The sequence below is a fragment of the Oncorhynchus kisutch genome, linkage group LG2 (assembly GCF_002021735.2).
Source record: "Oncorhynchus kisutch isolate 150728-3 linkage group LG2, Okis_V2, whole genome shotgun sequence".
NCBI classification, from domain to species: Eukaryota; Metazoa; Chordata; class Actinopteri; order Salmoniformes; family Salmonidae; genus Oncorhynchus; species Oncorhynchus kisutch.
In genome coordinates this window covers 27,039,750-27,062,596 of record NC_034175.2, presented here as the reverse complement: position 1 = coordinate 27,062,596, position 22,847 = coordinate 27,039,750, and the positions used below count along the sequence as shown (strand labels likewise).

The 22,847-nt window shown below is 43.6% G+C and overlaps 1 protein-coding gene across 1 annotated transcript in view; it reads left to right on the top strand.

Moving 5' to 3' along the window:
• LOC109903956 (R-spondin-2) overlaps positions 1–22,847 on the top strand; it is a 73,328-nt gene that overhangs the window by 17,069 nt on the left and 33,412 nt on the right. Inside the window, exon 3 of the mRNA XM_031792228.1 lies at positions 16,850–17,038. Within this exon, the coding sequence (XP_031648088.1) occupies positions 16,850–17,038 (189 nt within the window). The remainder of the gene's footprint in view (positions 1–16,849; positions 17,039–22,847) is intronic.

Genomic DNA, 22,847 nt, shown 5'->3' with positions numbered 1-22,847 from the left:
TGACGTTAAATAGTATTGCTGTTGTTTCTACTTTCCTCTCCTGATTGCACGATAAAGTATTTGATGGGACCTCATGTAGATTTATAAGTAAGATTCTTATAGAATCAATAGGTATATATTATTAATTAATTGAAATGACCACAGCTGTAGGATATTGCAAATTGTACCTTTTAATGTGACATTTCCACCATACAGTAGGATCTCAACCAACTAGCCGACTGTTCAAAACAAGATGCTCAACCCAACAAAATACAGTCATGTGTACCTGATCCAGCCATAATCCTGACCCACCTCTGCCATTATCCATCTCCGACCACACACTTGAGGTGGTGTCCAGTGCCAAAGTGCTCGGTGTGACATTCCAAGCCAACCTAAAATGGGAAACACACATCGCCGACATTACCACCAAAGGGATCCGAAGGCTCTTCATGATGAACCGTCTTTGCCACTTCAACCTTCCCCCGAAGACCTTCTGACAGTCTACACCTGCTTTGTCCATCCAGTGCTATAGTACATCTCATATTTTTTATATTTTATTTACTTACTTTCGTAGGCCTATGCATGCTGCAATTCAGCTTTTTTAGCTGCAAATGTGTACAATAGAAAACATATTTAGTGTGTGTATGTATGTATGTATGTATATATTTTAATGGCCAAGGTTATTCTCATTTGGTTTTCCACAACTTGGATGAAAGGTGGGAACAGACCGCAACACATACTACCATACCATTGGGTCAGTCACCTTTTCAATTTTCATAAAAGCAAAAATAATGAGGTTTCTTTCACGTGAGAACCCAGATGTCGGATCTCACCCGGTTACATGGGACTTTAGGCAGAATCCATCATAAAGAAATGAATAAGAATGTGAACCAACCTGGATTCTTCATATAAGATGTGGAAAGAATGCATAGGGTGAGAGCTAAGAGGAGCCCCTCACTGAGTTAGACAGATGGGTGAAAGGTTCTCAGAGTGTTTCCAGATTGTGTCTGAAACGCACTACGTTTCACTACGACCTGATGCAATAATATGGACCCGGATTGCAGAGAGAGAGCGAGAGAGAGAGAGAGAGAGAGAAACCTTGGTATTATGGTCGTAGACTGACTGGGTTCTAATTTCCAGGTGAGGAGTTCTTTTTTTGTATTGACTCTATGATATTTTTATTAGAATGTAATTTTATTTTTAACAAGGGTTCCATAGACAACCAACCAAAGTGCTCCATACAGACTAAGTACAATAAAAGGAATAAGGAGACAGCAAAAAATATTACACCAAAAAAGGCAGTCATAAAACAGAGAGAAAAAAAATCTAAATAAACATCACAATTATAACATGGGTCATTTATGGGAGGTTTTCTACATAGGACCACAATGGAGACCAGATTTTTCTAAATGTATCAGACGTCTGATGTAGATGAATGGTAAGTTTCTCTAGGGGTAGAATAGCAGAAGCTTAAGAAAGCCGCATTCTTGCAGATGGTACTTCAGGTGTGGACCATAATAACGATATGCATTTTTTGGGGGGGGGGGGGGGGCAAAACAAGGGTATTGAACAGACGTTCAGGGTCTAACACAACTTTACAGTCAAAGCAGAGCAAATATAAGTTGTCTACCAAATAATCTACCTAAGATCTTCTGGATGTGTAAATGAATATCATTCCAATAAGACTGGATTCTGCTACAGTACCAACAAACGCGTATGAAGGTGCCAGTGTCCTGTTTACATTTGAAACATAAATGTGATGCATTGGGAAACATTTAGGGAAGGCGGAGAGGTGTATAGTTGGTTCTATGAAAACATTTGAAATGTAGTGATTGTATGCTTATGGAGGTTAATTTGGGGTAGACCCTTTCTCAGATAGAAGCCCATTCTTCCTCACAAATGCATGTCCAATGTCTCTCTCCCAAACATGTCTCAACACATCATAGGCTGAGGCACTTCTGTTCAATAAAATAGAATCTATGTTTGAGATTCAAACTCACCGAACAGTAGTATTTGTAAATAGTTTTTCAACTTCAGTCATTTGAAGACATAGTTTATCGACTTTCTTCTGACCCTCTATGAAGTGTCTTAAATTGTAGGTACTTTAAAAAAAATCTTTGTTGGGTAAGTCAAACTCCGTTTTCATCTGTTGAAACGATTGAGTGTCCTGAGTAAATAAAGGCGTTAAGGTCAGCAATACCCTTTGTCTTCCAGTCCAGAAGTCCAATACTCCTTATTTTGGGGGGAAAATGTGGATTAAGGGCAATCCGTGACCAGAGTGATATATGGTCTGGAATCTGCAAATACCTCCTTGCATCTTTCCAAGCTAAGAGTGTACTATGTTGTGCAAAAATGGTCAGATAAGGCCAGGATCTTTTCAAGGCTATTAATAAATGGTAAGGAAGCCAATGCGCTTGGATGACATGCTATTGATTCCGAAAGTGAGTGGCGTCTGTCGAGGCACCAACTAATCATGTGCTTGATCTGAGCAGACCAGTATTATTATTGCAGATTTGTCAAAGAGACTCCTAAATCCTTAGGCCTAATTTGTTTGGTAAATTTGGTTCCAGGTTTCTTATTGTTCCAGATATACAGTGCCAGTCAAAAGTGTGGACACACCTACTCATTCAAGGGTTTTTCTTGATTTTCACTATTTTCTACATTGAGAAATAATATGCAGACAGTTCAAATCACATATGTTTATTTACAAGAGGTCAGTCAGTAATCCAGGGCAGTGTCAGTAAGGTACAGAACGGCAGGCAGACTCCGGGTCAGGGCAGGCAGAGGTCAGTAATCCAGGGAAGTGTCAGTAAGGTACAGAATGGCAGGCAGGCTCAGGGTCAGGGCAGGCAGAGGTCAGAAATCCAGGGAAGTGTCAGTAAGGTACAGAACGGCAGGCAGGCTCAGGGTCAGGGCAGGCAGAGGTCAGTAATCCAGGGAAGTGTCAGTAAGGTACAGAACGGCAGGCAGGCTCAGGGTCAGGGCAGGCAGAGGTCAGTAATCCAGGGCAGTGTCAGAAAGGTACAGAATGGCAGGCAGGCTCAGGGTCAGGGCAGGCAGAGGTCAGTAATCCAGGGCAGTGTCAGAAAGGTACAGAACGGCAGGCAGGCTCAGGGTCAGGGCAGGCAGAGGTCAGTAATCCAGGGCAGTGTCAGAAAGGTACAGAACGGCAGGCAGGCTCAGGGTCAGGGCAGGCAGAGGTCAGTAATCCAGGGCAGTGTCAGAAAGGTACAGAACGGCAGGCAGGCTCAGGGCAGAATGGTCAAAACCAGGACTAGAAAACAGCAACTATAGAAACTCAAAAATGGGAAAACACGCTGGTAGGACTTGACAAGACGAACTGGCAACAGGCAAACAGAAAACGCAGGAGATATTGGGGAGAAATGGGAGACACATGGAGGAGGGTAGAGACAAACACAAGACAGGTGAAACAGATCAGGGTGTGACAAGGCAGTTAACCCACTGTTCCCCGGTAGGCCGTGATTGTAAAAAATGATTTGTTCTTAACTGACTTGCCTAGTTAAATAAAGGTGAACATTTTTTATTCATAGTTTCTCAAACCTCTTGAGGAGTGAAAGGGGGGGGGGGGCATTTAGTCTGTCTTTGCTCATCTGATATAAATGGGCAAGATGATCTTATTCTGATATTTAGTCATTTTGTCGTTCGATCTTGTACATTGTATAAGTATAAAGAGATTTATAGAAGCCGCAAAACATATTATAGACAAGCAATGGATCATAAGAAGTGGAGCCATCTGCCATCCTTATAGACTTAATCGATTTTTCATTCTGTTATTTGTTAAGTTGGTGTGCAAGTAGACGACTTGGACTGTTACTGAACTCATAGTATGTTTGCTTGGTGAAAATGCTTACGTGCTAAATTGAGTTTGGCCTTAGCACAAGTTAGTGAATTCCAGTTCGCCTGGGTTGGTTGTTGTTTATGAAAAAATTCTAAATGCTTTGCTTCAGCCTCCAATTTTTCCCTATTTTCCAACCAATTCTAAGCTTCTTGATCAGAAAGGCTTGGGAAATGATATAACCCCTTATGGTTGCTTTCCAATATCTCGTTTTGGGATTTTTTTGTTGTTGCCAATTTCAATATCTATATACACTGGGACATGGTCAGAACTTACTATAGAACCAATAGCACATAACTGGACAACATGCATGTAAGTAGAGGGCATAAAAAAAATAGTCCAATCTAGAATATGAATAATGGGGTCTTGAGTAAAAGTATAGTCTCTGACATTAGAATTTAGCTCTCTCCATACATCTACTAAACCAGATGAATCACAAACGCTTCTGAGAGCATTTGAGGCTCTATGATTTGAGACTGGAACAGTTGATGATTTATCAAATTTACCCAAAGTACAATTAAAATCTCCTGAAATAAACCCAAGTCCCTTGCAGTGTTGATTAAATAACAAAATTATGTCAAACATAAAGTCAGCAAAAAAAGAAGGCCCTTTTTCAGGTCCCTGTCTTTCAAAGATAATTCGTCAAAATCCAAATAACTTCACAGATCTTCATTGTAAAAGGGTTTAAACACTGTTTCCCCATGCTTGTTCAATGAACCATAAACAATTAATGAACATGCACCTGTGGAACGGTCGTTAAGAGTTTACAGACGGTAGGCAATTAACTGACTCTGAAAAATACCAAAAAGAAAGATGCGGGTCCCTGCTCATCTGCGTGAACGTGCCCTTAGGCATGCTGCAAGGAGGCATGAGGACTGCAGATGTGACCAGGGCAATACATGGCAATGTCCGTACTGTGAGATGCCTAAGACAGCGCTACACGACAGACAGCTGATCGTCCTCGCAGGTGCAGACCACGTGTAACAACACCTGCACAGGATCGGTATATCCGAACATCACACCTGCGGGACCAGGAACGTACAATCCCTCCATCAGTACTCAGACTGTCCTCAATAGTCTGCGAGAGCCTGGACTGAGGGCTTGTAGGCCTGTTGTAAGGCAGGTCCTCACCAGACATCACCGGCAACAACGTTGCCTATGGACACAAACCCACCGTCGCTTGACTAGACAGGACTGGCAAAAGGTGCTCTTGATTGACGAGTCGTGGTTTTGTCCCACCAGGGGTGATGGTCGGATTCACGTTTATCGTCAAAGGAATGAGCATTACACCAAGGCCCGTACTCTGGAGCGGGATCAATTTGGAGGTGGAGGGTCTGTCATGGTCTGGGGCGATGTGTCACAGCATCATCGGACTGAGCTTGTTGTCATTGCAGGCAATCTCAATGCTGTGCGTTACAGGGAAGACATCCTCCTCCCTCATGTGGTACCCTTCCTGCAGGCTTATCCTGACATGACCCTCCAGCATGACAATGCCACCAGCCATTCTGCTCGTTCTGTGCGTGATTTCCTGCAAGACAGGAATGTCAGTGTTCTGCCATGGCCAGCGAAGAGCCCGGATATCAATGCCATTGAGTACGTCTGGGACCTGTTGGATCGGAGGGTTTGTTCAGGGACACATTATTCTATTTCTGTTAGTCACATGGTGTCTGTGGAACTTGTTCAGTTTATGTCTCAGTTGTTGAATCTTATGTTCATACAAATATTTACACAGTTGAGTGAGAGGACGTTTCTTTTTTTGCTGAATTTACATTTGGGGGAGTCTGTGTTTCGGGCCATATATGTTTTAGTATAGTAATATGTTGACCAAGTATATTCACCTGTAATCAAAACAAATCGTCTTTCAGGGTCTGTATCTTGGTGCTCAAATATAAATGAGATATTTTTGTTTGAACTAAAGAAGAAAAGTGCACCTGGCCCACCCAATCCCACTTCAGTATGTTCTGTTGAAGATAAAATGGGTCTCCTGTAGCATAGCAATTGAAACCCTTTCCTTTTTTAAGAGTGTAAGAATTTTCTTCCTCTTGACCACATGCTCACTGCCCTGAACATACCAGGAGACTGGTTTAAGTGAACTGTTTATGTTTTCAGTAGTATTAAAGAATAACTTAAACCAAACTAAATAGTGCATCACAAAAACAAAACAATTAATAAAACATGTGTAACCCTAAACTAAAATTAAACATAAAAATACAATTTAGAAAGACCCCGATGCAGAGTCCCCAAATGAAACGACAGACCACATTGCTACAAAAAAACGACATGATTCACCCTGTCCTATGTTGAATAAAGGGGAATTAACATCGATCTATGGACATGTGGATGAAAAATGAATAGCCTAGTTGTTTAAATTGTCCTAAGCATTAACGCTATTGTATTCACATGCACGAACACACACACCATATAGCCACATGTAGCCTAGCCTATATATAATTATTATTTTTTTTAAACAAATTGCAAGCCTGAAGTAAATTAACAGCCTAGTAATTACACCCCTTTGCCTACCTTGAGGCCCAACTATAGTAGCAAATGAACAGTTACATCATAGGTCATTGGCTTATTCATTCATGAAAAAATGAAAAAGAACCTCAGTTCTATAAATGAAAAGGTTAGTTACATTACACCATAACGCTTATTGGCTATATACCATGGTAGACTGTTCCATCCCGAGCTAGTCAGCCATCTATATGTGGTGCATGGACTGCCCAAATAGGGCACATAAATGTTACTCATGTTCACGTCCATAAACTGACCATGTGTGCACCCTTAATAACATAACTAGCAGCCTTCACAGATCTGAGTTCTGTGCCGCTGTTGAGTGGATATTGTCCCGGTAGAAGGTGAGCGCAGACTGGGGGTCGTCAAATGTGTGGCTAGCCCCCTGGAAAATAATCCTCAATTTAGCCGAGTGTATCAGGCCAAATCTGACTCCTGCCTTGTGAAGGTGGGCTTTCGCATCTTTGTATGCAGTTTGGCGTCTTGCCAGATCTGCCGAGTAATCTGTGAAGATATGGATCCGCTTGCCATTGTAGTTCAGCTCCCCTCTTTCGCGGGAGATCCAAAGATTTGGAGGTAATATAGGCGGACTAGCATTGCTCTGGGAGGGCGACCGGGCTGTGGTTTTTCTGTCAAAAGTCTCTCTGCCGAGGACGCCTTGCAGGAAAGAGGCCATGAACTCGGTAAGATTACGCCCTTCCGACCACACGTATGTTCTTTCTCTGGGAATGGTTTCCCTGTTCACCCAGACTAACCTTTAGCGTCACGTTCTCAGAGGTAAGCTCGTCGTTTTTGGTCTCCAATTCGGTAAACCGCTTATTGATGTCGGTCAACAACGTTTCCATATCCTTTATTTTTTGGGGTTTGTTTCGCGATAGTTGTATGTCATAATCTCAGCTCATAGACTTGACACAGAGGAACAAAACTGGGTCATGAAATCAGAGCGTGGTCTAGCCATTTCTGCGCGGATGGTGACAATGATAATGTCGTGTTGCTAGTTTTCATCATGTCTTCTTGTTTACCGTTTGTTGCTAGAGCCAGTAGGTGTGTAGGTGTGCAAAGTGTGTTCTCGTTTTGATAGGTAAAAGGTTCAAACACAAAAGTGTCAACCCTTCGTGGAGAGGCCTCGGAACGCTTCTTCACGTAGCCATGTTGAAACCCCGGAGGAGTTATTTTCAATCGGAGAAACCAACTGCACGTGTAACTGAGCAGTCCGTTTTACTATAGCTCTGCTATGCTCGCCTCTTGACAGGTCGTCATTGCAAATAACTGTTGTAATCTGTTGTTATATGACCTCCCTGTATACGAAAGTTTAAATAAAAATAAAAACAGAAGTATAGGATTGAATATTAGTCAGGCCTTAAGTAAAATATGCTTTTCGTTAAGGAATACCAAGGGCCTCTTTATAAAGAGTATGTGAATAAAATCTTGACAGTTGTGTTGTGACACAGTTTGAATTCTAAAAGGGAAGTGCTTATAAGGACTGATTGGACTTGGTTATGGGAGTGGCTTCAGAGAGAAGAGAGTATATGAATCAGTCATGGTTTGTTTGATTAATTGATTGATTGATTAATTGAGTGAGGGAGGCCAAAGCCAGAAATAAGCTATGCTGAGGCCTACTGTAGGCCAGGAGTCTTAATCTTGTGGCCTGCAGGCCAAATCTGCCCCACAAGTCAATTTAATGTGGCCTGCCAAGGATGTGTATCCACCTGACATTGAGTAAGTGATTCTATCAGGGTCATTTTTCTCTGCATGGAAATGAGAACACATGCTAGGTACAGGCTGTGCCACAACTCTTTATGCCCACCCTATTCCCTATTATAAGCTGCAGGTTCCTACTCATATAGCTGCCTGTTTTCCCCATTGCGTTGGAGATCTCTAGCTCCTTTCAAGTGATGTGATCAAATCTCTCCTTGCCTGGTGGGTCTGTGTCACAGGAACACTTTGGCTATAATAATACGTCTGAAAACAAATGTGTTTGCTCAGACACATGCTGCAAAATCATTATAAGCAGCAGAATTGTCCTAAATTATAAACATGTGCATACAGTACGATCTGTTAAAGTAAACTCTGAAAAAAAACATAGATCCTAAATCCTGACTGTTTCCAGCTGGAAAGGAGTCGGAGCTGAGTCCAACATATTTTCTGCTAAATTGGAACAGAAAAGTGCCTTCAGCGCATAGGGCTGGTGTTCCCCCCCCCACCTTTCAGATTTTCCCCCTAATTTTGAGCGAAGTGTGATTTCCAGAAACGTGACAAATAAAGTCATATGCTTAAAATGTGGGTGGTTTGATGTCCTTTTCCATGTACCGACTTTTAACAAGCTAGAACAATGTGTAGCCGTTCCGGGGGCTGGTTAACGTTGGGTGGATGGTCTGTGAGTTTTACACTGTAGAATTGGCTGTTCAGCCTCTCGCTGCTACAGCGTGTAAGCCTCAAGGGTTACGTGGTTTGAAGAGGGATACAGCGAGCGGTCGCGTCTCCAAGTTCGATACGAGGCCAGCCTGTTGGTGGTTGTGATGGTGTCCCGCACGTCTCTCGCCCAGGGGTAGCACATCCAGACCCACTGAAATGAGAGGGATACGGCTTCTCTCTTTTTGACTGAATAACAGTAGGCTTATACCATCATTGCGGATTTAAAAAAAAATACAATAATCGCCTAGATGCTATGAAGAAAAGTCCACATATTTAGTTCTGTTGGCGAAATGTTCTTCTCACCACATAAGAAGAGTGAACCTCCTAACCAGGCTGCGGCTTTGTGACATATGAGGCCTGAGGTTTCCCTGCACCGTGTCCTCCCTCGCCATTTGCATCCAATATGATTGGATCCATACATTAATCTAGAGTAGAACTCTTCCAAAACCCTGGTTAGCTACTAGGGATATAGCTATCCTAGTGTTATTAGACTGACATACCAGTGCCCTCCTGAGTAGCCAAAGAGACATATAAGGATATAACCTGTTGTGTTTGGTGCGTTTGACCCTGAATCCCCTGTACTGTATCATTAGCACAAGTTCCCCAGTCACAACAGTTTGAGTAAGAGTTTTCCCCCTCTACAGATGAACATTAGTCATTAATCAGACCCTGAGTGGGTTTTGATGCATAGCAGCTTTAGTTACTCACTTAGGGAAAGCCCAATGATGAGAGAGAATGGATCCCTGGCCCCGGTACCCCTCTTCCTCTGCCCTCTCATGACATCCCATCTATCCCTGCCTCACACAACTTCAACAAATGGGATCAACAGTAAATTAGCCTTATTAATGTGGGTGGGATGCTCCCTTTTACATTTCCATCCCGGGCGGTGGATGGATCGAGGGGTGACTCAGTGTGTGATTCCTACAGGGAACAATCAAAGTTTTCACATAAAAGAAACACCAAAAACGGATCTGCAATTTGCCTTTTTATGGTTCATAAGTTGCAGAAAGTTATAATGAGTCAGTGTGGTTGATGATGTCATGGAGAGCGGTAGGTGCGTGAGAGGCAGGAGGTGGTTGGCTCAGACCAGGCCCGTCTAACTCCCCTGCCTGCATGTGGGCTTTGGCAACTGCCGGTGATGCCCATTACGCTTGTTTCAGAGTCGTTAAACGTACCTGAGACAGACTGTGTTCCTGCTGGATCTCACAGTGGGCCTAATTGCTCCTGAGCTGCGTTCAAAACAAACCTCCCAGCAACAGCACCGCTGCCCTGCTGAATGAAACCACTACCCTCCAAACATGTTGTCATCATAACTCACATTATGGGCCTGTGTTTTGCATGAATGGAGGACCAAAACTTTGTTCACCTGAATGAACTAGAATGTCTCTCTCCAAACTGGGCAGTGCATCTGGAACTCTGTTGGAGGAACATGGTGCCTCTCAGTTTAAATTAGATTTGATTTCATAGTCTGGAGTCTGAAATCATTGTTGAATGTCGTAGATATTGCTCTCATTCATAGATCAAATTGCACAGTTTGTTCTACCAGAACTGCTTGTTAAATGGAGTCTAATTGAAGCCCAAAGAGCGAGTCAGATGAAGAATGATTATTACTCAACCCAGGCAGTTGAATCGTAGAAACTTATCAGGACTTCCCAGCAACACAAAAACACAACACACATTGGTTCAGTTGAGAAACTCAGTGTAGTAGAATTGAGGCTGCCAATAGAGTGTAGGACTTCAGGTATATGTACAATTGCTCCCTGCATTTCTCACACAGGCACATACAAGGAGAACCCTCAAACCCACCACAGCAAACAGTTAGATGTCTGTGGCAGGGGAGGGGTTTCTCACATTATCTACTGTATGTGGTGCCAGTAGAAGACCAGTATTAACTAGCAGCTATATGTCAGTCCCATTTCACTGTAGAACCGTCACACTCCAAATTATTTGTAATATTTGTCTTGTCTGCTCGGTTGGCTTGCTGTGCTAAGGAACCACTGTGGTGGTGTCTTCTCCAGCGATGTTCAAAGAGGCCCTGGTTTTTGTAAATGCAATACTTGAGGCACAGAGGGATCGTTAGATAACCATCAGAAGTGGGGACTGCAGAGATTGTTTTTAAGTCCTATTTATTCTGTGGTTGAAACTGCAAACTATGTTGGTTGATCATGGAGAGGGAGTGGCATTTGTAATGGTGTGTTCACTGCTTACATTCTCTCTCTCCACAGTTACAAAAAAACTGTCTGTTCCATGGCATCCATAATTTCACGATGACCATTTCGGCTAGGCCTATGTTCTGGTGATGAAAGATGACATGAAAGAAAAGACCTGAGCTACTACAGACGCCTTGAAAAAGTCTAGCATGTGAACATGTCAAAATATGGTTTGCAATAGTTGATTGGCTGGTTTCAAATCTATCTGCTGTTCTGAAAACGATTTATGTACGATGTGCGTTGCAAGTTCACACAACATACCATCCCTGTGTGTTTTAAAGCTCACATGGGTGCCAAATTAGGTTACGATGCTGTCATTTTCAGCGAGCCCGAAATTCCTCCAGACCGACGCACTTTGATCGTCTCCTCTCTAGTGTGACTTGAAAACATGGCTATAGATGCTGTTTACACATCAGAGCCCAATGGCTTTCACTGTTTCGGGTCGGAGGCCCTGTAGCATGCGAGCTAAGGGAGTAGAAGCTTCTCTTTTGATATCTATCTGATCGCTTCGCCATGGATCTATCTCCCCATTGGCACGGTGTCTCTCTCTACAATGCACTGGGCTGCCGGTGGTGGATGCCATATTCCTCTAGAAAACCCCCAAATTGTTGATTTTCTAAACTTTGTTTATTGGGATTTTTCAAGGATATTGTTGGTTTTCTGCACGAATATTGTGAGAGGTTTGTATCTTGAACATATGTTCCTGCTAAATATCCATGTCTTTATGAAGGCATGAAATTGGAGAGAACTCGTTTGGACACCTTGTCGTCCTTTTTTGAGCTTGTTTCATGTTTGGTTGACATCGACGTGTCTGAGAACTGATGAATGACTGAAACCAGCTGGCAATGTTGATGTTTGAATGCGCTTGACACCGTTCCAGTAGGTCGAGTTGAGTTGGACAGGGCCACTCCAAACAGGCAGACGGACAGACAGACAGACGGATAGACTTAATCCTTGCCTCCCCTCTGACATACCTGCGGGCTGTGCTTCGAATGCACTCCAGACTTCGACCTGATCCAAAGAAGTCTCCAAAGAACAGTTACCAACAACAACAAAAATCTCGCTGGCCTGCAGAGTGTTTCCTTCCTTCTTTCCATTTCTAACTGTAGGATGTGGGATCGGCATCGGATCCAAACAGTGCATGCATGGTTGTTGTTATCCTTAATCAGCATGTGTTGCAAGATTAGCAACGAGCAAAACATTTTTTTTTTCAACAGGATCAAAGAGGAAAGGCATGGAGTGTGAGCCCAGAGATGTGATGAAGCGATTCACTGACAACTCTCTCGCTGATTGATTGACCAGTGGGCTGAGGCGATCAGGCATAATGAACACACAGTTAAATGGCTGCTAATAGAAGGCGGTAGGCCTTCAACCACTAAAAAGAGGTGAGCCAGAGGCGCCGCTGGTCAGATCAAGTGAGTAACTAACCCGCCCAGATGACGAAAGAAAGGGACATGCTTTGTGATAGTAGTGACCCGCCTTCGGAGCTGTTAGAACCCAGAAGCCCTTCTCTCCCAACGGGTGGGAAATGAACTCGCTAACTTCTCACAGTTTCCATTTTCATTCCATGCCCGGTTTCCCCTGCTCTCAACGTTGTGTGTTAGCAATCATGTGTGGATGGGGTTTGGGAAAGGGGAGTACATTTGGCCAATTTACAGTGGATGTCAGGTCAATGTAAACATGCCCAGAGTGTATATTCTACGTTAATGTATGGCTGTGTGAGGCGATGAGGAAGAAAAATACTCCCGTTTATTTTCTCTCCATATAGAGAGATTGACACCATGAAGCCAGATATACAGTGATCTTCAAAGGTATTGGGACAGTGACACATACAGTTGAAGTCGGACATTTACATACACCTTAGCCAAGTACATTTAAACTCAGTGTTTTCACAATTCCTGACATTTGAATCCTTGTAAAAATTCCTTGTCTTAGGTCAGTTAGGATCACCGCTTTATTTTAAGAATGTGAAATGTCAGAATAATAGTAGAGAGAATGATTTATTTTAGCTTTTATTTCTTTCATCACATTCCCAGTGGGTCAGATGTTTACATACACTCAATTAGTATTTGGTAGCATTGCCTTTAAATTGTTTAACTTGGGTCAAACATTTTGGGTAGCCTTCCACATGCTTCCCTCAATAAGTTGGTCGAATTTTGGCCCATTCCACCTGACAGAGCTGGTGTAACTGAGTCAGGTTTGTAGGCCTCCTTGCTCGCACACTCTTTTTCAGTTCTACCCACAAATTTCTATAGGATTGAGGTCAGGGCTTTGTGATGGCCACTCCAATACCTTGACTTTGTGGTCCTTAAGCCATTTTGCCACAACCTTCGAAGGATGGTTGGGGTCATTGTCCATTTGGAAGACCCATTTACGATCTTAGTTTTTTTATGGCGGTTTTGGAGCAGTGGCTTCTTCCTTGCTGAGCGGCCTTTCGATATAGGACTCGTTTTACTGTGGATAATTTTGTACCTGTTTCCTCCAGCATCTTCACAAGGTCCTTTGCTGTTGTTATGGGATTGATTTGTACTTTTCGCACTAAAGTACATTCATCTCTAGGAGACAGAACGAGTCTCCTTCCTGAGCGTTATGACGGCTGCGTGGTCCCATGGTGTTTATACTTACGTACTATTGTTTGTACAGATGAACGTGGTACCTTCAGGCATTTGGAAATTGCTCCCAAGGATGAACCAGACTTGTGGAGGTCCACAATGGTTTTTCTGAGGTCTTGGCTGACTTCTTTTGATTTTCCCATGATGTCAAGCAAAGAGGCACTGAGTTTGAAGGTATCCTTGAAATATATCCACAGGTACACCTCCAAGTGAGTCAAATGATGTCAATTAGCCAGAAGCTTCTAAAGCTATGACATAATTTTCTGGAATTTTCCAAGCTGTTTAAAGGCACAGTCAACTTAGTGTATGTTAACTTCTGACCCACTGGATTTGTGATATAGTGAATTATAAGTGAAATAATCTGTCTGTAAACAATTGTTGGAAAAATTACTTGTGTCATGCAAAAAGTAGATGTCCTAACCAACTTGCCAAAACTATAGTTTGTTATCAAGAAATTTGTGGAGTGGTTGAAAAACAAGTTTTAATGACTCCAACCTAAGTGTACGTAAACGTCTGACTTCGACTGTATATATTTTTTTGTCTCTGTACTTCAGCACTTTGGATTTGAAATTATACAATGACTATGAGGTCAAAGTGCAGCCTGTCAACTTTAATTTAAGGGTATTTTTCATCCATATCGGGTGAACCGTTTAGAAATTACAGCACTTTTAGCACGTAGTAGCCCCCATTTTAGGTGACCAAAAGTATTGGGACAAATTCACTTATATGTATTAAAGTAGGTCAAAGGTTTTGTATTTGGTTCCATATTTCTAGCACGCAAAGATTACATCAAGCTTGCGACTCTACAAACTTGTTGGGTGCATTTTTTTTGTTGTTGTGTGTGTTTCAGATTATTTTGTGCCCAATAGAAAATAATGGCAAGTAATGTATTGTGTCATTTTGGGGTAACTTTTATCGTAAATAAGAATAGAATATGTTTCTAAACACTTTTACATGGATGCTACCATGATTGTGGATTGTGAATAATTATGAGTGAAAAGGTTACAGTGGCATAAATATCCTACCTCCCAAAAATGCTAACCTTCTCTGTTATTGTAATGGTGAGAGGTTAGCTTGTGTTGGCGAGAGGTTAGCTTGTGTTGGCGAGAGGTTAGCGTGTGTTGGCGAGAGGTTAGCGTGTGTTGGCGAGAGGTTAGCGTGTGTTGGCGAGAGGTTAGCGTGTGTTGGCGAGAGGTTAGCGTGTGTTGGCGAGAGGTTAGCGTGTGTTGGCGAGAGGTTAGCGTGTGTTGGCGAGAGGTTAGCGTGTGTTGGCGAGAGGTTAGCGTGTGTTGGCGAGAGGTTAGCGTGTGTTGGCGAGAGGTTAGCGTGTGTTGGCGAGAGGTTAGCGTGTGTTGGCGAGAGGTTAGCGCGTGTTGGCGAGAGGTTGGCGAGAGGTTAGCGCGTGTTGGCGAGAGGTTAGCGCGTGTTGGCGAGAGGTTAGCGCGTGTTGGCGAGAGGTTAGCGCGTGTTGGCGAGAGGTTAGCGCGTGTTGGCGAGAGGTTAGCGCGTGTTGGCGAGAGGGTTAGCGCGTGTTGGCGAGACGTTAGCGCGTGTTGGCGAGAGGTTGTGCTTCTGTATCTACAGCACCTCACTCATCATTATTCACGATTCATTCAAGACTATCCGTAATCATGGTAGCATCCACATTAATGTAGAAGTGTTTAAAAACATACTATATTCTTATTTACAATAAAAGCGTCTCCAAAATGACACTACATTATTTATCATTCATTTCTATTGGATACAAAATAATCTGAAGCACAACCAAAAAAACGAACAGAAAATGCATCCAACAAGCTTGTGGAGACACGAGCTTGATGTAATCATTGCTTGCTAGGAATATGGGAACAAATACTACATTTTTGACTACAGTTCGGAAATATCTTGAAATGTGTTATCTGCCTGACGTATTGAGGTCTCTGCTCGTTGCTGAGTGAGTAGTCGTGCAGTGTGGAGATGAGCAATCAGTGATGAATAGGCCACGGAGTACAGTGGGTGCTAATCTGAACGTGATCGACGAGGTGTCGGGGTGAACTTAATCCCCGGAGACGATCACAGACACACTCTGATTAACACTAAAGCTCAGTGTCTCTGCTCTCTCTCCATCTCATCTCTCCCCAACACAGATTTGGTGTGTTTTGCGCATAGTCTGCCAGGCGGGGGGGGGAGTGAACCCCATGTCAAACACTGACATCTCCTTCGTGCTGCTTCTCACATGATTACAAACTGCTGTTTATAGTTCCACTTAGCAATTTATTGTCGTCTTTAAACGGGTTGGAGATATGTAATATGCGAATTCATGGCCAATGGAGAAACATGCTCTGTTCAGTCAGTTGACTTCTCCTCTATGATGTGTTAAGCACTGTGGTAAATTGCCAATTCGGTGGAAGCTGTTACCCTATATCTGCCTGTGATATTTAAAACTTGGCTCCAAATCGATAGCAGTGTCTCTCATTTGCAGCCATTGTGTTCGCCCAAGGACATTTTCTTGTAAACGGGATCGCTACGGAGTTTACATTAAGAGACGCTTATTGTGGAATGGACTGGCTGTTACTGGCTCCTTTGTCCTCCGCCGGCAACTCGATCCGGGCCCAGAATCAATGTGGTTTGGGGCGTTCATCGGCTGTCTCAACACAGCGTCAACACAGCGCTCGGGAGGGCCAGTTCTGACCAGAATGAATGCAATATTCACATTCAAAACCAATCAGTATTCAAAGTTGCAGGGGGCAACCAAAGTTTGCATGAATGACAAATTGCTGAATTAGACGGATTTCCTACAAATTTGAAAATATCTTTGTTACATATCTGTTACTATTGTTTGGCTTTATACTGTGTGATGGACTTTTCAACGGCTGACTTTTTCCTCTGGTATAGTCTGTTTCCTCAAGTGCACCTTTGTCCTCAGCTCCGAGGCCATCCCCAGTTTTGTCTTACCACCGTGACAAGACAATGTTGTTGTTAGGCCCAGTGAACTCAGCTGCACTATCACATGTTAGTTACAGTAGTTACAGCGGAATATACTATAAAAGGCAGTTATCATTCATACTGACGGTGCCTGTATTCCACACTCTCAAGGTTTTTTTTCCCCTTGCCACTGTGCTTTTTGGGGTCTAAACTGAGCTACTCTACGGCACTTTGTAAGTACATTTGTAAGTGCATTTGATCGACTGATTGAGTGATTGCTTGATTGGATTGCTTTACATGTAGTTGAAACTAATCACACTTTCTGTTTGTGCCCTCTGTCTCTCGTCTCTCTCCTGCAGCTAGCTATGGTGTGTACCCCATCTGCAAGGGCTGCTCGGTGTGCTCCAAGGACAATGGCTGCGTGAACTGCCAGCCCAAGCTCTTCTTGTTCCTGCGGAGGGAGAGGATGAGGCAGTACGGCGAGTGTCTCCACGCATGTCCGACGGGATACTATGGCATTCGAGCTCCGGAGATCAACACGTGCTCCCGTAAGGCCCCCCTCCTTCATCCCCTCCGTCCCCTCCATCTATCTCCTCTCTCGTCACGTGATCTATTGTCACGTTCACACGCTCCTTATGCAGGGAAGAGGGAGACACACATGCTTCACATTTTGAACGGCTGAACCTTTAACACAGGTGGATGTTAGTGCAGAGACTTTATTAAGAAGGGCCTTTCCTCCAGGGGCGACCAGTATAGGCCCGGATGTGGGATCTGAGGCTGGAGATGTCTGGTTAATCCAGGCTTCTCAACCAACAGTCCCACTTGGTGAACATTTTAGAGGCTCGTTAGAGGGTGTTGTGGATGGGCTTCAGAACGAAGGCTATTCAGACGTACTTAAACGGGCTGTTATTCAAGTTCCAGGCATATCTTGGTGTTTCGTTTTAATGGAAGATTAGTAACGCTTACCAATAGTTTGTAGACTTTGCACAAACGGAACGCTGCCATGTGCAGATTAAAGCGAGCGGAATAGGTTAAGGCACTCGCAGAGGGCCGGGGGATGTCATTCTGAGGGAAAACTATCCCGATGATGAAAAAACATCAAGCATATTAGATATTTCTATTCATCCATGTCAATAGTATAAATGTATGTAATTTTTTTTCTGGGATTTATGTACTCGTGTGTTCAACGTGTTTTCTGTGTGTAGTCAGCTGTATTCGATATCAGGATTGTTTTGGTCTCATGACAAACTTAAACAGACACCTTTAGACGCAGATCTTGTTAATTATGTTGTCTATATTAAAAACTGAAAGGGAAAAAACTAAAACCCAACAATGGGCTAAAAAATAAAAATAATAATAATACAATATCAAATTAATTAAATGTATCCCTCTCCATTCCTATTGGACCAGGCTGCGCCCCCATCTCATAACCTTATTTTAACATGGAGTCTGGCTTGAGAGAGACCGGCTTTATAGGTTTATAGAGAGCCCGAGGCGTTGGCTGAGTGTTTCATGTGAAAACTGAGAAAGAACTTGAACCCATTGGGTTCTGTTAGCCAAACTCCTGACAGACATGCTGAAATGAGGCCCCAGAGGAGCGTGTCAGGACCTCTAGGCCCAATAATCCAGACGCGCTGCAGACACCGGAGGAGAAACCATTTTGCTGCTTACTCGCTCGCTCGCTCTCTCCAAAACCTCCATGCAAATACGTCCGCTGGTTTTGTCAGCGGACGTAAATGCCTGGCTTGTCATAAACTGCTGGTATCAATTGGATTTCCCCCCCCCTCCCCGAGACACCCGCTCCCCCTGCACACACATTCTCATCTCTCCATTCCCCACAATAAAAGAGGAGAAGGAAGGGCCTGCAGTCATTTCACCCTCTCTTCACAAGTCAGGGAAAATCTGAGGAGAAAGACATTTTGTTCTTCAGCGGATGGTAATTCTTCCCCATCCCTCCCCACACCGTCTCTCTGTCCTGCGCGAAGTTGGATTTAAAGCGTTAGCGACGTGCGGCATCAACGTGTGGCAAGTTAATCTGAGTCCTTTTCAGAACAAACTGCTCCCAGAACCAAAATCTTACCATTGTCAAGTAGCATCAAATCTCGGCGGCCAGGTCTTCTTTGATGTGATCGCAATTGGAGCCGTAACTTTGTAATCCCACTTCGCATTTGACCTTCCTCCTTAAGTTGCACTCTTCATGTAATTTCCACTAAACAGTTTGGGTCTGTCGGCCATAACGGGACGTTCTATCAGCTCGGCTCTACGAAGCTAATTGTCGGGTCACTGGGAACGATTTGTGGGCTGACAAGGCAGCTGGATTCTCCTCTGAGCTTAAAGACACCGGGGTTCCTCCCCGCCACCAGTGCCCCAGATCCAGAGCCAGTGCCTGCCCCTGTTCTCTAAGAGGCCCGGGAACGTGGCATTACGTCTCTGTTATCATGGTCTTTCAAAACAGCCTCTGAAATCACTTAAGGAGCAGCTGCTTATTATTACACCAGAGTTTGTCTGTGTGATCTTATCTCATTCAAGAATGTTTTGTGGACTGCCTGGGTAAAGGAAAACCAAAGCCACACGATAGAGAGGTTTACACACTGACTCCCAGGCCCAGCCATGATGAGGCTGGAACCCCATGGCTAAGTTCCTCACTCTCTTTCAGCTGCCACTTGACAGCTTGGCATTAGGAGAAGAAAGAGTGTAGCCACACACTTTAACCTGTGTGCCAATGTGCAGTAAGACTAGGTGACTGAAGCTAACCAGGCAACTGAACCAGCCAGTGGCTGAATTTAGAAGAGAGAGGGGGAAAGTTAATGGTTGGGAAATGTGAGGGGGGGGAAGATGCCTGATTCAGCGTAGTTTTTTCTCAAATTCATTTTTCTCCATGTAGTTTTTCCAGGTTTCATTTGATTTATTTACGTTTTCGCTCTCTTAATCACACTTTAAAAAAAAATAGAAAACACACTCAACTGTATGTTCTAAGTCCACAACAATGTTTTACCCCACCAGGAGAACACTTTTTTAAGGTCTGGGAAAAATCAAAGACATTTTGGTGTAGTTACCCTTTAATGCAAGTGTGCACCAGCCAGAGATGTTTGTTTGGTTAGCTGTAGCACTCATGGGATTGCAGAGTTAGCTAAACAAATGGCTATCATTCTGCCAGGTAGGTATAGGCTACTTTGTAGTTAACATTTAGTTAAGAAGGTTTTGGTGAAAGCCTTTCCATCTGCAGTACCAGCAGATGATTATCATTAGCATTCATGCTAATGGCTACACAAAGTGTAGACTAGATAAAAGTGCACTGTACACAGCACAGACAAGGGCATTCCTGTGCCTTTTGAGAAAGTTGCAGGAAAATACAAATCACTGATGCATTTTGTTCATGGATTTTCTATATCTAGTTAATTTCCTACTAAGTTCAATAAATGATTGAATATTGCTAAATTCAGTTTTAATGTCTGGCATACGTGATTCCGTCCGCATTTTGCGCATCTCTCTCTCTCTCTCACTCACTCTCACACACTCACACACACTCACACACACCTTTCAGCAGCTAATGGTGAAGAGTTTGATATGATCTGTAAGTCCAGCTGCAGTCACGGAGGCACTTATCAGCTCAACAGGCTAATACTGCTCTCTGCTCATCTGTCTCTATGTCAACCTCCTCTACCAGGGACATTTCTAAGGATAGAGATTCACATATGCTTTATATACAGCCCAGTCCTGATAAGTGCACATATATACAGTAAGCGATGTGTAAGTTAGCAAACTATGTGTAAGGTTGTTGCATTTGCACCGGTGCTAATGCAAACGAATCATTGCACTTGTCTGGGACATCTATCTGCATGATTTAGGTTTAACGCAGGCTTTTATGACATTATTTAATTCCCAAGCTATGGCATAGACTGTATCAGGCATCAACTGTATTTTCATATGGGTTTAAAATATTAGGAAGAGGGGGTGAATGGTGGAGAACAGTGTGCGGAGTTTAACGGTAGGGAAAGTGTTGACAGGGACAGCATGAGAGTAATACTCTGAGCAAAACTTCCTCCCAGGGGCTGTAATAATGGTTTTAAACACTGCTGAGGTGGTGGGGGTTTGGGGGGTGTCCTGGTGGACAAGGCTTTAAGTCTGGGATAGATTGTCCCTATATGCACCCCATTTAACAAACACACACACACACACAGCTGTAATGCTCACAGAAACCCCAGCAACGATCACCCCCCCCCTGCCAGGATGGAAACCATGTCGAGCTGAGCTCATAGATATGGCCAATATTCTGGAAGTGTGGTTCAAATATCACAGCTCGTCCCGTGCCAATATATATGCCACTCGAGACTCCCCTTGTCCGAGGTGATTTTTAAAACTCCATTTCTGATTTTATTTTTATTGCCTCTCTTGTACTACAAATTGGTAACTGAATATCATTGTTGCATTTTGTTTCTGGTTTGTCCCGTTTTGGATGACTGGTTACACCTTTGTGAGAGAGTTCATTTTTAAAGTGCATCGTAGGAGTTTGGTGGATTCTGAGGTGGACAGTAGCCACACGTCAGTTCTCCGGGCCAATTGAGTACCGAAGTATGAAGCTCTGTAAAGGAACTACCTCATAATACCATGAGCAACGTTGGCAGCACAGGCAGAAACGGGCTACTCTGCATCTCTGTCTTCCTGTGGGTATTTCCATTGCACATTTTAACCAGAAAAATACCAGTTGCTTTTGGCCTTTGCGCCTTACCAAGGGACAGTTAATCATCACAGCTTTTACAAACCACAGTTTAGACACACTGCCAGACAACACAATGGACACAACCGACTGACAGGCCTGTCGTGTCTCCTCTCCACTGGCCCATTCTGACTGTCGGGAACGTCGGCTCTGTCTCGCCCAGCAGCCCCACGCCAGGGTGTTGGAGAACATCCACGTGGAAAGAAAAGAGGATGTCAGAGGGGAGAACATGCAGCCTTTCCCTGTGACATGAACTCCTGCCATCCATCAATCCACCATGACATGGCCGGGTGGCAGCTAGCAAGCCCAGGGTTAAATGCCAGCCAAACCGTCTGATTTAGAGAGTAGGTCAAAGCACTATTAGGCTAGCACAAGGCTAGCTGCTTCACTCAGACTCGCTTGGAGAGGAAGGCTGGAAAAATGGGGTTTGTTTTCCCCCACTTGAGTGCCAGAGCTTCTTTCTGTCTGATCATGGACATGGACACTGCCGCTGCCTGCTTGTTCAACAGCAGTCCTGGTTAGCATCCTGGAAGACTTTGTGACTTTTCATTAGACTGATGATTGGCTTGACAACCTAACCCCCATAGCTTACAAGAAAGGCCCTCTCTGGGCTCCCAACAGATTCTCCATCTTATGAAAAATGATTTACAGTTTTTAACATGAATATTCTTTGAAATAAATCAAGTGATGGCAAATGTCCCATGTCAACCCAATCTCAGGCAGAACACCTCTGAAATTGACAATTGCTTTGAGTGTCCCTGATCAAATTTGCTGATTTTCGATCCAGACCACAGCAGAGAGAGAGGGGAGAGTCGCTGCCAGCTAGACTCGCAGGGTTAGATCACGCTTTTAAAGCTCCATGATTCAACTCCAAATGTAGTTGACATGAAAACCACAAACTGAAAAAACCAAAAAAATGGAAACAGTCACATTCATACAAGTGCAACCATGACTTTCCCTTAAAAGATGTTGACCACCTGAAATTTCAGCCTGTTTTGGCAGGTTGGCGTTTTGGCATAATAGAACAATAAGGAAGAGAGTTCCAAACCTCTCTGCCAATAACAACTACTTTTCAGTTTCCCCTCCCCACTCCCAGACAGCCCTACTGCAATTCTTGCTTGAGAAATTGCATTACTAAGAAGCTATTTATTTTTCCTTTTGACCATTTTTAATTGAAAACAATCACAGTACAGTACTTAATTGTTACCCAGAAATGATTTGATATTGAGTTTAAAACTGAGAAACAAGGCTAAGAGGAGATAATGTGTTTTAACCCTCAATAAGAACATTGAGCCTTCCTTTCATCAGATTCCTGCCAGATCTGATGACCTCATTATTTCTTATTAGTCTCCCAGAGGCACCTAGACGAGACATTGGAGGTGGCACAGAGGTTAATCCCAAAGAGGGCTATAACCTGCTCCTATGCATCTGAGGGCCATGGGCCCCTGGGGGCCTCGTCTGGCGCTCTCCGTTGGGCCCCTGGCCACCGCAGAGGCAGACAAGCAGCCGGGCAGATGCAGCTCCCTGTGGGAACTTCCCTCATATCCACCCAACTCTGACCCCAGACATACATACATACACACACACACACACACATACACACATACATACATACATACATACTTATTTTAAGAATGTGA